At 39.0% G+C, this 15,415-nt stretch overlaps 1 protein-coding gene across 1 annotated transcript in view; it reads right to left on the reverse strand.

The window, feature by feature from the left end:
- Positions 1–15,415, reverse strand: part of LOC140237504 (uncharacterized) — a 184,746-nt gene that overhangs the window by 70,163 nt on the left and 99,168 nt on the right. The window contains exon 55 of the mRNA XM_072317473.1: positions 13,905–14,042. Within this exon, the coding sequence (XP_072173574.1) occupies positions 13,905–14,042 (138 nt within the window). The remainder of the gene's footprint in view (positions 1–13,904; positions 14,043–15,415) is intronic.

The raw sequence follows: 15,415 nt of genomic DNA on the forward strand, positions 1-15,415 counted from the left end.
CCTCCTACCCACCATGCACTTCTTAAATCTTTCCTCATTTTTTATCCTGTCCATCCCATAGATTATTCACCCCTCCTACCGTAGCTCCTACAGTGGCAGCTCCTACTTCAAAATCACTGCGTACAATTAAAAGCAAGAGCAGTTCATTATACTGGTAGCCTGAGTGATAGTAGTTTTCACAGTCAAGCAGTGATGTTACTGCCATCACATTTGACATAAGATTTCTCACATCTGATGATAAAGAAACCTCATGCTTTCAAAGAAAACTGACCCCCCCCCCCCCACATAGCAAACAAATTATAACTTTCAAATACAAAAACTGAAGAGAGTTTGAGGTGAAACTTGACAGGGGGTGCTATTCTCTAATAAGATTATCAATAGACCGGTTTACTAATGATATGCATAATGACGTCAACCCCACGCGACCCTAGTGATTGTAACTAAGTTGGGCAAGCGAAATAAGCGCGGACGCGCGCGCAACACTGTTTTTGCATTCACGCGTGTATTGTCTACGATCATTACTCGCTGCGGATAATCGACAACTTTTGTTTGCTATAATCTTGCTTTGAGATGGCGTCAGCTTCAAGTTCTAGCCAAAGTTCGAGCAAGCCATGGAAGAATTGGACAGTTCAGGAATTAACTGAGTATTTTAGGGATATAGATGTGAGCACAAGCGGCTACAACAAGGAGAAACTCATCAAACTAGTGCAACTGCCGTAGCCGATTTGGATTTGCCCATCGATCCCGACCTCTCCCGGGCGGACACCGGCCGGTCACTGCAGGAGAAGCTCGCTCTGGTAGGCTGCTCGTTCTCCGATCCTAACAAGCTCGCTGGGTTTACATCCAACTTCGAGAGTATTCCAGATTTTGGACTCTTTGACGTGTTCAACTACCTGATCATCAATCGGACTGACTATGACTGGAAAAGCTAAAGGGATTCAAGTCATTTGAGGACTAGGCCTACCGTCTTTTCGCGGATGGGAGTGTTTCAAGCCTGAAGTTCAATGAGGTTTCGGACACGAGCCCTTTTCGTGTTTTCCTAAGTGAGGTTAGGCCGACCGGATATACCTCAACAAACCAACGTACCAGACCTGGGTCGTGATGAATACGTCAACGGGGGAAATAAATGTTGCCTACTGCGAATGTCATGGAGGTTAGGTCTATCATTGTTTTCGTTTTTAATTTTAGGTCTACGTCTAGATCTACTCTAGATCTACTCTAGATCTAGTCTATAGCCCATAGGGCTAGGCCGCTGTTATTGTTAATAGAAAAATAGGTCAAAATCGTCATTCTATTTCATGAAGTCTAATCAGTCTGAGTCTAACTTTAAAAAAATCCTTGGAAACATATCGATTATGAGAGATTCGTTGTCTAGTTTAAATTTCATAATCAATCATAATGCTTAAAATCATTGAAGTTTGATTTGTGATGCGGTCATACTGTTGTATGTTCCGTAGCAGCAGTGTTTTCCACCCATTTTCAGAACTACTGAAGACAAAATCGAAGCCAAAATTCAATAAAATCGAAACTATAGTCCAAATTGCGTTTGATCACAGCAGAATTTTCCCTCATCTAAGGTTGGGAATTGATTTAGAGCCACACGAAATGCCAGGAGGTAAAGTCGAAGTTGATGCATCGCACACATGTACACAACATACACGTAAGTCTACATGTGGGGACGTGTCGGGGACGGCTGCAGCAGCCGACGTTGCAGGCTCGCATCCTTTGTTTGCCCGAGGTTGCGGCCGTGTGCAAAATTAAAGATCTGTGCATACATTAGTAAACCGGCCTATTCCGTAGAAATCGGGGTAGTGAACATGAAATAGCTGATACCTTAAGATCCCACACTTCACTACCCCCCTTCTTCCTCAAGACATTACTTTGCTTCAAAACACTGCATAATTAATTCAGAATTACCATTTAGTACTGTCCATTGAATGCAGAAGGAATTTAGCTTTATAGAATTTGAACAAACTTAGCATCCATCTGCTTCTCAACTGATTACATGTAAACTAATCTCCCTACTCTCGACCATCCCTGTTAATGCTTTCTTACTAAGGGGACTGCATACTCTGAATGAACATGCCATGTACAAACTTTACAATGCAAAATGAATGCAAAGGAAGGTTTATGACAAGATGAAGAGATACACAGTTCCACATCTCTGTGCAGGTGATTTTCAATAACTTCATCCTCGCAGAAACACAGCACCTGTGTAAACTGACACTTTATCCTCACCGCGAATCCCTCAGGATAAAAACGGGCAACACAAAAATGTTCACCTCCATGGATCTCCGCAGACAGCAGCTATAGTACGTAGCTCACACCAAAGGATGTCACTGCCTTGAATATGAGGAGTCATGATTCAAGCATGACTCTGTCTCTATCAAAACTGACTCGAAAAGTGCCCTAGTTTATACAATCTGAAATTATTATCATCAATATTTTGTATCTTTCATATTTTCTATGCATGTCTAGTAATCATTTTCATCAAGATCTGGTAGATTGCTATTGAACAAACAGCAAACATTTGTGATGACAACTGCTAGTAAACACTCTGCCAAGAAAAACAGAGACTTACATTTATGCATAACAAAACGGGAAATAAATTATGTATAGAAAATGTTATATCTTTAAATTTTGCATTTATAGACTAGCCTAGAACCAATGCTGAATCTATTAGATGATCCTGTTTGAACAATGAATGAGAATACATAAACACATTTTCCAAAAGATTTGCAAGTTTTCAATCAAAATTTGTTCCTACCTGATGAAGCTGTGTTGCATATATTTCAATCAAATGGTTTCGCAGCAACTGCACAGGATCCCTTTCTCCAAATATTGCCAGCCTTTGGGGATTTCAGTCAATATCACTTGCACAACTGACTGACTGACTGACAGACTGATGGTATAGCTTAAAGAAATACATGCCAATTGCCAACATTCATTCTATTTCAAAGACTCTGCAGTTCTTTGTGACATTGAGGAGGATGGGAGACGGGAGGAAGTTGAAACATATTCTTCAGAAGAAAAAAAGGGGGAAGATGAATATGTCAAATTCTGAGAGGCATACAAGACCGGCATCCCGCTGCTAGAGATGGGAAAAAAGGGTGGTTGATGGGAAAAAGGGTGGTTGATGCAGCTTCCTCAAGCATGCCATGTGTGTTCACGACGGAGGCAGGACGAGGGAAAGGTTGTCATGAATAATTGGATGGAAATTCCCTGCCATTTCCTGCCATCATTTTCAGCCTCAGCTGAAGTAGAGAGATATGGTTGAAAGGAAAGTTTTCCCTCTCTCTCTTTTATACCCCCTACCTCTTCCTCATATGTTTTTGTTGTGTGGTGTGTTTTTTTCTTCTCATGGTTCAAGGGCTATTTCAAGACATGATTTTAGCTACCCATTCCAGAAAGATTACATACAAATGTAGCTCCACATAAATGCAACAACTTCATACATCATAACTTTCACAACTTACAACTAACACATGCTTATGTTTTGAAATTTACTATGGGCTCCCAGATACTCATATACATCTGAAAACTGAGTCTGCCACCAGGGAACAATGATACCTTCAAGAGTACACTTTTGTACCATCATTTTACATTGTGACTACAATCTTCATATTTCAAACGTGACATTCTGCTCACTGTTAACTGACACGTACAACGTATTGATGCAAATCAGATTATCAAATATTGTCTTCTTGCTAGGGTTGGTCAAGCATGACAGAGATACAATGCCTCCCTCAGTACCTTCAAAAGACACAGCATAAGGGAAGACAAGCATGTCGCCTAGGAATGATAGAACACTCTGTTTATATTTACCCAGTGCAGTCAAATGGAACTGCCATACATCTTTCTGATGCGGCACACATCTAGACAGTCACGAAGTAGGTATGAAATCAAATGTACATATCAAGGCTGAATGCATTGGTAATTTGATTCATAGAGGGATAACAAGCTGTACTTTGATGCCACATGTTTGATGCAGTTCACATATGAACATCTGGTGTAGGAGATATCTGGTTTGCAATGCACTGTTCCTTGGCCCTAGGAACACTGGAAAAATGTCAAGTGAAGCAGCTTTATAATTATTCCGAAGAAACTCACTGTATTTGAGTTGAATTCTTAATCAAGCTAATTCTTGACATGATTAAAGCATATTCCAGGCACATACTAAGCACAATTTTGTACATATATCTTCAGGGGCACTCAGTGAAATGTCTATGAAATGGTAATCTTCAATGAAAATATGCAGGTGTTTCCTCACAGTCTGAATTGTCCGCGAGTCTCCTTGCTCGGGTCTCTCTCGAAAACAACATTATGTACCCTTCACTCTACTTCCAGCACTGCTTCTAATTTTAGACCCATCCTTTTGGGGCTCATGCATTATGCATGGCGAAATGCACACAGAGAAAGCCGAGATATATACAACACACTCCTTTCTCTCCCCCTCTCTCTTCTCCCCGACGACGGTCTGCTTGCCTGAAATGCATCTGTGGGGAGACGAAGACCTCGCGATGCAGCGAAGGAAGGATGCAAAATGGCATTGTGGGATATCCATAGATGTTCACTCGGTTAGAATGACATTTCCGCGGATCGAAGGTACAGTATAACAGAGTAAAAAGACGAGAGACTTGTGAAAGGCGTTTCAATGTGAATATCAGAGCAGTAGAGTCTGATTCTGACCTCTCACATTTCATCCTTTGGATTAAGAAGTTTAAAACACATTGTGTGCTTTCACTTCCAAGTTAATCCTTGAATTAAATTTACCCTTGAGCATTGCCTACTTCCCTCTCTGGATAAATCCAAAGTTTACATGTGGAAAAAATAAATGTGGCAACTAAAAGGTGAAATGATGACCATCATAAACCCCCACAAAAACAACAACTTGCAGTCCAGACTAAAGGATATATCTGAAAGCATATTTATGTAAACAACTCTCAAGCACCTAAACTCAATTCAATGCAAGACATGGAGACCGTGTCACAATCACAGTAGTTTATGAAAAGAAGATACACTTGCAAAGTAGACTATGTCTTCTTAAGCATGAATCTTTGTTGTGTCTTTCCCCAAGACCTGGGGGTGATTAGCATCATCCTGTCACCGTGCATCAAAGGGTGATCAGGTGCGTATGTGGGATGAATGCTGCTCCTTCCTATAGGAGGAAGGAGCCTGTCTTAAGAAGGTGACAAGAGGACCCACACCATGACCACTTCTTCTCCATCACATTCAGCAATTGATTCATGAGGCCGACGGGGTGCAGACGGGAGAGGTACGATGATGATGGGTATTTGGGAAGTAAAAGAATTGTGCAGGGAGGCTGCTGGAGATGCCTTTATGATATTTATTGGTAATGAATTAGTAATCTTTTGAATGATGAGATAACGGCATGCCCTATTTCCCACTTTAAAATGTCATCTCGAAAAGGAAAATGAATATCATTTCCCTACACAGCAAGCGATGTCTAAGGTATCTTTGCCAGTGGTGATTAAGGAAAATTTACCTCACATCCTCACACTTAATATCTATGTAGGGGAAGTTTCTGTGCTTTCAAAAGTGTTGTATTAAAAGTGACAATTCATGAGGTAAATAGACACATACTCATAATGACAACAATAAATTGACTGCCATGAGGCAACAGTAACTAGATTAATCCGACTCATTTTGAATGATGTGATTAAAAGGGCTGCCCGTATCAAAGGGCTTTTAAAGGAAATCATAGATGGGACACAATGAAGAATTTGCAGTTTTCTTTCTAACTGAACATACACAGCCAATATAGCTAATATGTAGTCATAAGATGAAATAAGCATATGATACTAACTGTGATCTGTAGATGAACTGAAATAAAAAAAAAATCCCTCTTGCTTTTGAATTTGTAACATATTCCTATTTAATGACATTTTTCTACATTGTAGTTTCTTGGGAACACACATCCCCATGTACAGAAACTATTATGTTTTGTCTCATGATCAAACATCTCATTCTCCCATACACATCATCTTCAACCATTATCCACAAACCCTTAGGCATCAACAAGAGGAGAGCATTTATACACAAGAGTGCATGCACTCCAAGCTATTTAGGTGAATTTAGTAAAATTCCACTTCTGTGGAAATGAAAACCAAGTACTAATGTACACACAGTATTGACCTGGAGATGTTTTTTTGAAAAACCAGACACAATACTCAAGTCTCACTGCTGAAAGCTTATTTGATGTATTGACTCATTCATCTTACTCATCTCAGTGTAGATGCTTGGGTGAGGGACAGGGACTGGTGGGGGGGGGGGGTGAAGTGAAGGGGAAAGAGGAAGGCTTAGTAGTGTGTATGGAATGCATTTATCCCATCTACATCCTTGATGATGATAATTGAGGCATACATCCTCAGGCCACTGCCTAGCTAGGGATCAAGGGCAAGCTGCTGGCCAGCTATGAAAGATGCAGATGGCACTGTGAATGGCCACAAGAGGAAAGGTGTATTGTGGATCGTACAACAGTAAACAGGCATCATGGTTCTTTGGAACGATTACATACCAGGATGCTTTCCATGGTTATACAGAGTGAATGCTGAATTTTCACTATGACAGAGTCTTTCAAGAGAAACTGCCTAATAGTAATATACTTTAAACTGATAACCACACAAATTCATGCATAGTTTGGATGTCAACAAATACTTCATCAAACTGCATTGTACAGTGGCCACAGCTTGCTGGCAGAATATGTTCGCAAGCAATCTATTATACTTATAGCTTATATAGCTCCAAACATCAGCTTTATATAGCTCCAAACATCAGGTTTGGAGCTATCTAGAGGTGTCTTCTAGGGCAGTAATATTTCCATACACATCTTCTTCTTCTTCTTCTTCTTCTTCTTCTTTTTTCTGAGCATGGGTCACGCTTTCAGGGAAAAAGCAAAAATGTTGCTTCAAATGTTTCCTATCTTAATTCAAGAAGAATGGGCTATAAAAAGAAGCAACAGCTTATTACAGGCATCAAATCAACAGGGTATTTCCCTGATAAACCTTAATATAGAAACTGTTACTCTGTTCTTTTTCTTCATTCTTTTAAAAGAGTCTGGACTAAGAAAGCTGACTGTGTCCCATTGTGGACATTTAGTATCCGTGTGACTGTGATTGATAAGAGACTCGTCCAATATATAATTCCTCCATGCTAATCCTTGGGGAATAATCAAGGAGTAAGCAACACAATCAGAGGACAATTTGCCTCCTTTGAGGCTCCCGACGACTCCTGACAACTCAGGCCAGCAGTCCTATTGCAACGTCTCACAAACCAGTCAATTGACAGAGAGTGCACTCAACTCGCAGTCTCCCCCTCAGACCTTGTTTACATTCAGTTTGTTTCAAATTTCCAGCTGTATCTCCTCCAATCAAAGCAGATTGAAAGGTAAATTCCCAATATTCCTTGCATTCACTTCAAGATGAAAAGTTACAGAAGCAACGATACCATCCCCTGATTGATCAATGCATGCGTGGACATGCACATACAATATATGTACACTACAATAAACATGAAAAGAATAGACCTGCTTTCACTTGAGCAGCCACTAAAGGCAATTAATCCTTTCTTAACTAAAACACAAAAAGATTTGCCCCTCATTTCAGCAAACCTATTTAGCTTCAATGCAGAAAGTACCAAACAAACTACAAAGAGATCTATTAAGGACCAAAATCTGAGGTCACATCCCCGTCTGGGCAACTACCCCCAGAGGGCAATTACCCCCCCTCCCCGGCTAAATACTGGTTAGTGGTGAGGTTAGAGTAAAGATTAGGGTTAGGTTTAGGGTTAGGTTTAGGGTTAGGATTAGGTTCAGGATAAGGATAAGGATTAGGGCCAGGGGAAGGGTCTGGGGTAATTGCCCTAGACCCGAAATCCATACATAACTATTCAAATGAAAATGTGACTAGAATTCCTCATCAGTTTTGTAGACTAAATTCAACAAGTTGCTCAATTCTGTTTTGAGCTGCTGTAGTGCAGTTGAGGTCTAGAAACTTAGACTATCCATCTAAACTAGGATGATTTACTATGGCAACTGAGAAAAGTGCAAGACTCCCTGGAAATGCACTATCTTCAGTCCTGTGTTTCACTTTGAATGATGCATTTTATGCATCCAGAAAAGGTCTTGCACTTTTCTTGGGTTGCCTCCCAAGGCCCATACATTCACCTTACTGTTTAACTCTTTTGCATGTTAAGGGTGAAAACAAAAATAATTCTCTATAGGCATTTATTTTGGGAAGCATTAGAATGTATTATAAAGGGCACGTCATGATAAATGCTTCCTACAGTATGTGAAGTTATGCTGTATTCCACATATTGACAAAACACAATTATGACAGCAGAAATAGAAAGTTCTTCTTATTCTTTAAAATACTCATTGAAGCTACTCCAGCTACAGAAGATACTAAGTATGAGACATTTGAAGACATTTAAAGACACTTAACAGCACTCTAAAACGAGATCTTTTAAATCCTCAAAACACAGTACAACATATGGTGAAGATACCTTATGACATTCCCGATATCATTATTTCCTACAGTACATTTCATGATTCACAGTGCTAGCCCTGATGGAACACACACATATCATCATGAAATATTCCCTGGGCTAACGACGCCTTTCCTTGCCGATAATGCATCAATGCCTCTGACAGTAACTCTGAGACCATTGACCCCTGCATGTGTGACTTCTGGCTAAAAGTCGATGACATTTCAACAGATGAGCAAAAGTTGTTTGGATGAGTCACTCAGAGATGCCATGAATTGACACAAGGAATGTTCAGTATTTATCAAGACCCAAATTTTGCCACTAACAATCTGCCCTCATGTAGATTTGCTGCAAATCTTGAAAATTTTTATGCCACATTCAGTAAAGATATCATAATTGCTTGAACTTGGGAAACATCCCTAACAAAGCTGTAATCATGTGACTGTGCAAAGCCCATCCATGAAGCATCAGAGCAAAATAAATCTGGTTATGATTGACACAGCTCACGATCCAATCCTATGGCTTCCTCTGGATATATCACAAAGATGGTGAAACATTTAGACCAAAAGTTGTATTCATACACAAATGAACAAAATATTCCCATGTGACACACAAGCTCAACTAGTCTCCAGATACACTTAAATTCTAAATGAATGCATAACAACAATACAACATTTGTTTTTTTTTTTCTATTCACAGCACAAGTTCTAGAACTTTGGACAATTCTATTGTCCAAAGTTCTGCCACATTCAACAACATCCACAGACCATGTGAATACATGTATCTATACAGTATACTTTAGCACAGATAAAAAAACTGCTGAAATACATGTAATTCACAAAACTCTTAATTCCACAGGTACACTGTAGTCCTGCATGCAGTCATATTTCACTATCCATGACATTACAAGGGGAGAGAGAAAAAAAAAATGTTGGGAGAGAGAATTTGTGTTTTTTGTGAGTGAAAACGAGAGGGGACAGGGAGGGAATGAGTGAGAATGGGAAATAAACACAGACAACACATACAGGAACATGTCCACATCATCACCAGCTGTGGAATGAGTGAATGACTGGTACACAGTGTGTATGCTTTACTGTACTTTGCATGACTGATAGTGTGTGTATACTGGCCATGCTCTTTCCTTCTCATACCCATGCATGAATGGTACATGTGTAGGTGTGTGTATGTGCATGTGTGCTTTTAACACAGGTGGAGGTGAGGATAAGGTGTGTGTGAACACACATTCACAAAGATACAGCTGTCCATCTCTTACAGGAATACAGTCTTCTGAAGATGTATTCTTTTTTTTTTTAATGGATTGATTAAATCTTTTTTTTTTTTTTGTCTCATGATATTGACTCTGTCTGGTCATAAACACAAATCAAAAGAAAAATTAACCAAAATCAAACAATAATTTCCAGGTGCTTGATCTATTGTGTTCTAAAGTGTTGATACATTCATCACTTTTCTTTGTTAAGACACCACAGAATGTGAACAGCTGGGTACAGCTTGTGCTGAAAATCATTATTAGAGAGCAGATGGTTGTAGATTGTATGCATAGGCACAATACCCCTATTGTTTAATATGGACGAGAAAAAAAAATCAATATTTCTAGACATCATGCATTGAAAAGCAACAATACTCATGGCAGGTGTACACTATCACACAACTTCATTAACAATCAGTCAAAAACAAAACAAAACACACACACTCAGAAGTTCTGCAACATGTGAAAAAAATAACAACAATTACACTACAAAAGAACAGATCAAAGACATGCAAATTTCATATCATAGCACAGTCTCCTTACCCCCAAACTCTGGATAAAAAGAAACAAAGAAAGACAGATTGATGGATAAATAAGATATTATATAAAGAAAGAGAGAGAGAGAGAGAGCATGGGAAAGTCAACTGTGTTAGTAAAATCCGATGTATGATTGTACAGTATATAAATTTGCGCATTGCCAGATTCTGAATCAAAGCTGTTACTAACAGTTTCTACTACTATTGTTATGTATTAATACTTGGCCTACACTTCATCATCTGCTCAGTTTACAGAGATGACTGAACTACACTTCGGATTTGTATTATTCATTGTATCTATTTGAGATAGGATGTATCAGTATCCAAGAGCATATATCCATGGCATAGGAACAACCAGTGCCAAAATAAATGAAATATATTCTCTTTCCATACGACTGATTTTCAAAGAGGTACAAATGTACTCTTCACCGAAGAAGATTCACTTGATATGCCATGCAGGTAAGGGAGAGAACTATTGAAGTGAAAGCACCTGCAGAACTTTGACAGTAATCTTTTCTTCTTTTTTTCCCCATGCTACTATTGCTAGGCAAATTAACTGGAGCATAAATGAAGAGACCTTTGTAGTACCGGTACCATGCCATTTTCCCTAGCTACAGATATACTGTAGTAAAAGCCTTGCTCCCCTGTACTAGAATGATAAGCACTCAACAGTGAATTAAAATTAATTGGAATCAATTGCAACTCATTGACCAAGCATCGCCTGAAAGCTACATGTACAAAAGTGTATCTAAAACATCAGGGCTCTGCAACATTCTAAGTAAAATGATGGGACTCAATGAATTACAGTCTTATTCAAATTTTTACATCCTGACAAAGTTGTCTTTTATTGCAACAATTTACTGCACACAATCTGCCTGTTCACATGCTTTGTGCACAATTAATGCTAGTGTTTCTGTGATAAAGGTCATATGAATACACACAAGCACACACAAACATATACATATGTCATGCGTGTGTGTGTGTGTGTGTGTGTGTACATTCACACATGTACAGTGTACGTATAAATCTAATGCAATGCAACCTTTGTGGCTAAAATGTGAGCTTTCACTCACAAGGTCAACATTCCAAATGAATTCAATAGATAAATATGGTTGGTACGAGCTATTATATATGTCCTGGGAAAAAAAAATGCTCCTAATCTGAGTAAAAGTAAACATAAGCCTACATAATATACAGATATGTGAATGTAAAGGCTATCACCTCAGAGCCATGGATCATTTCACTTGGGCAAACATCACACAGCCATTTGAAAACATAGAAGAGATACACCATGACTATATCACTTCCCTTTTTTTTTTTCATGCAAAATCTCTCAATCAGAAAGTTTTTTCTGAGCCTTTCTCAATATTCTTTTCCTTTTTTTTTTCCCCACGTGGTCATATCTCTCACTGGCAAATATTGTGCAGGATAATTCCCTGACCCCGTTTGGAAATAAAGAAGGCCGTTTTATATCCATACTTATTCTTTTTTTTTGGGGGGGGGGTGGGGGTTATACTACACATATTCTGGAATTGCAGCATACCACTGTCATTGTGCTCTAACCATATTGACCTTCTGCCTTCAATTCAGAGTGTAATGTCTGTAGCCCAGTGCAATAAATCCAGGTTACACAGCGAGACTTCAGAGTGTTTTGCAGCTAAACCTATACCCCTTTCAGGTAATCGTGGATGCGGATAATAGGAGCACAAAGTCGTAAAATTTCGATTACATGAACGGGAGAGGAGTAGAAAAGTGCGCATTATTTTGATGCTGCTATTATGCGCATAATTGCAGCATAAGGAGTAGATCGAGAATACATGAACGCGTTTTACGACTTATCCGCACTAACATTCCACAGTTCGGTCAAAGGTCACTCGATTTCCCGCACAACCGCTGATTGCTGAGCTTGAGCGCGCGAGAGGTGTGCATACACGTGAGGATATTCACCGGAAACATTACGTCATTATAGAGGCGTGCGCCGTAACCATGACAAATAACTCCGTCCTTCGCACCATTATATGAACGGGTGCTCGTAAAAGTAGTGCGCACTTCATGGGATATATGAACGCGATTTTGACTACTTCATCCGCATTATTTGGATGCGGATAATTGAACCGCGATTACCTGAAAGGGGTATAAGATCCCTTCACATCTAACTTCACTGTTACTAGCCATCTATGAAACACAGCCTCATCAGCCATACGACCTGATCACTTTCATGCCAAACTCGTACACATGTTGCATCTGAAATTCTGCATACATGTATTAGCTACAACATATAACAGCTACATTGTTGTTTTCACTTACAGTCTATCTGTGCAATTCTATCACCAACATTGTGGTAGTAACAATGAAGTGTGTACTGGAATTCTGATGTACACTCCCACTGAAATTCATTCATTGTTTAATATCAAGGTTCATGTGCATGTTTTATGACTGCAACTCCATAAACTATGCTAACCTATTGAGGGTTTGTATGTACAAGTGTATTGAGTGGGTGTGTGGTTGATCCCACAAACACACAAACAGTCAAACAGAACACTCTGAGAATGTACAGATGCATTGAGGAAAACACACCCTGTGGTTTAAACAATCAAATTTAGTGCAGGAACAAATCTTCTTGTAGCTGGCACTTTTTAATATTGGGAGAAACGGAATGTAAATATCGCTAGCTTTGTGCCATAAACAGAGGCAAATCATAACCCCATAGTAACTTGTTCCACCCCTATATCATAACCACAAGCATAACAAATTCATTTTCTAACAGTATATCTTTCTTGCCTATAACACAAAACTTTTTTGCAAAAACCGATAAGTCCATTTTTGAAGATTTTGAAGTACGATCTCTGTCATAAAGTACAAAATTATACCTTTTAAATGATATATTGGTCACTTCATATAAAGGTATATTTTTTAAGTTATGGTCAAAAGAAGCAAAAATTTTCTTATCATTCTCTTTATTTTTCTTGACCTTTAATCGCAAATATCTCCATTTGGCAAATATGGACTTATCGGTTTTTGCGAACAAACTCTTCAACTGTGACTCACACTCGTGGAATTTAATTTGGTCATGGCATTGTTGTCTGTTTTGTTGATATCATATTAGAACATGATATAGTTTATGCTTGCAATGTGTGGATAAGAATAGAAAATACTCGTATCCACAATAGCAAAAAAAAAAAAAAAAGTAATCAAGTGAAATCAAAGTCAAGCAAATGGAATGATTTATTAAGAATTGATGTTCAAACTTTATCCCTATCCTCCAGTAGCTCCCTTAAAACCAACACTTACTTTTCATCACTTTTCATGTGAAAAGAGGGTGACATTTTGGCCCCCTCCCCCCCCCCCCCAAAAAAAGTAGGGAAATCCCCATTGTATAGATCTTGATAGGGATATATATACACACACTTTATGAAAATTTATTCAGTAAAAGTCTAAACACTAACATGTACACCAACAATAACACACAGCAAAACCAATATATACACTAACTCCAACACCAATACCAACACTACCACCATCACTACCACCAATAACAATGACAAAACAACTAGAGCAGTATTGGGAGTAAAAGGGAGCGCTGCCCTTGAACCTACCTGGGTCTCCATCTTCTGCCAGCACTGGTTGAGGGCATCAAGAGACGACTGCAGCTCCTCCTGCAGGTCCCCATTGTGATTCAGGACGTCTAGCTGGAGGTTCCGCCTCGCTGGCAGGTGATGCACGAATGGCGTATCCTAGCAACAGGACAAATACGGTACTTGGGTTAAAAACAAACAAACAACAACTACAAACATGACATAACAAATGGGATGCAATCTTGCATCAGAACTGATTAGGCATTGCAAGGGGGAAATGCCAACCACCTCCAACTACATTGTTGTACGAGCCAAACAGGGGATGCAAACTTTGACTCGCATAAATGGGCTGGTTTTATGACAGCACTTATTTATCATGCAGTATAGTGGGTTTAAAGCTGAGGAGGGATCATGTTATGGTCTCCCTTCTCATGTACAAGATATGTTATGATGTTAAACCTCAGTAATTTATGAAGTAACCTTATATCATTCTGGCATCCGTCATATGGGACGAGTCTCATCCCATCGCTTTACACAGGTCATTTCCATAGCATCTTAATACAGGCCTTATCGTTTGTTCAATTGTTTTCAATTGTGAGATGTTTTAATGCTGGAAAAAAATCATAAAAGGAGTATGAAGGTATGTGACAATGAAATTGTGATGCTGACAGTTTGTTTATGGGAGATATGAGCAGAGTTTGCTTTGATAATGGTAGGATGGAGCATTTTATCCCACATAATTTGCCATGGATGAGGTGTACTTACAATACACAGTCTTCTAAAGAATGGTCATGATGTAGGGGTGATCTTACATGACAAAAAGATGGAATATGACTTAACAATTCAAATATATATAAAGTGATATAGGAATATCACAGCGATATTGTGACATATTGTGGATGGTAGTGTAACAGTACTGATCAGATCCAAAATTAAGACGATTCCATGACACAAACACACATACACACACACATCCATAAAATATACACCATTGAAACTGTCTTTTTCAAGTGTCCCATTTAATAAGATGATCATTCCTGCCAATAAAGCCACTTCTACCTCTATTAAACATTATCTATCGTATGATTTTCATCATTAGCATCCCCCAAGATTGATTTCACTACAGTAAAAAAAAAAAAAAAAATAATGCTCTTTACACAGAATATTCTACCCTTAACGATGAACTAATAAAATGATTGTGGTTGTCATTTTGAGGAGTATTTGTTTCATTCTCCACAGGGGTCACGAAGAGAAAGAAAGCCCTGGTTCAAAACAAGTCACTCTTGTTGACATAATCCTTGTTTTCTATGCCAATATACCTTTACAGAGGAGAATAACGTGGAAATTTTTGTCCACAGTACAAAAACAAACATGCCCTGGCACTGATTCACAAAACAATATGGCCTTTGACTGGACAATGGCGTTGCTTGACCATTGGCCCATGGACGATTGATTAGGACCTACGAAACCAATCGCATGTTGTTCATGCATCGCAGCTGGTGTCGCGACCTCATTTGAGAAGAGCAAACACT

Source organism: Diadema setosum, chromosome 1 (genome assembly GCF_964275005.1).
Source record: "Diadema setosum chromosome 1, eeDiaSeto1, whole genome shotgun sequence".
Lineage (NCBI taxonomy): Eukaryota > Metazoa > Echinodermata > Echinoidea > Diadematoida > Diadematidae > Diadema > Diadema setosum.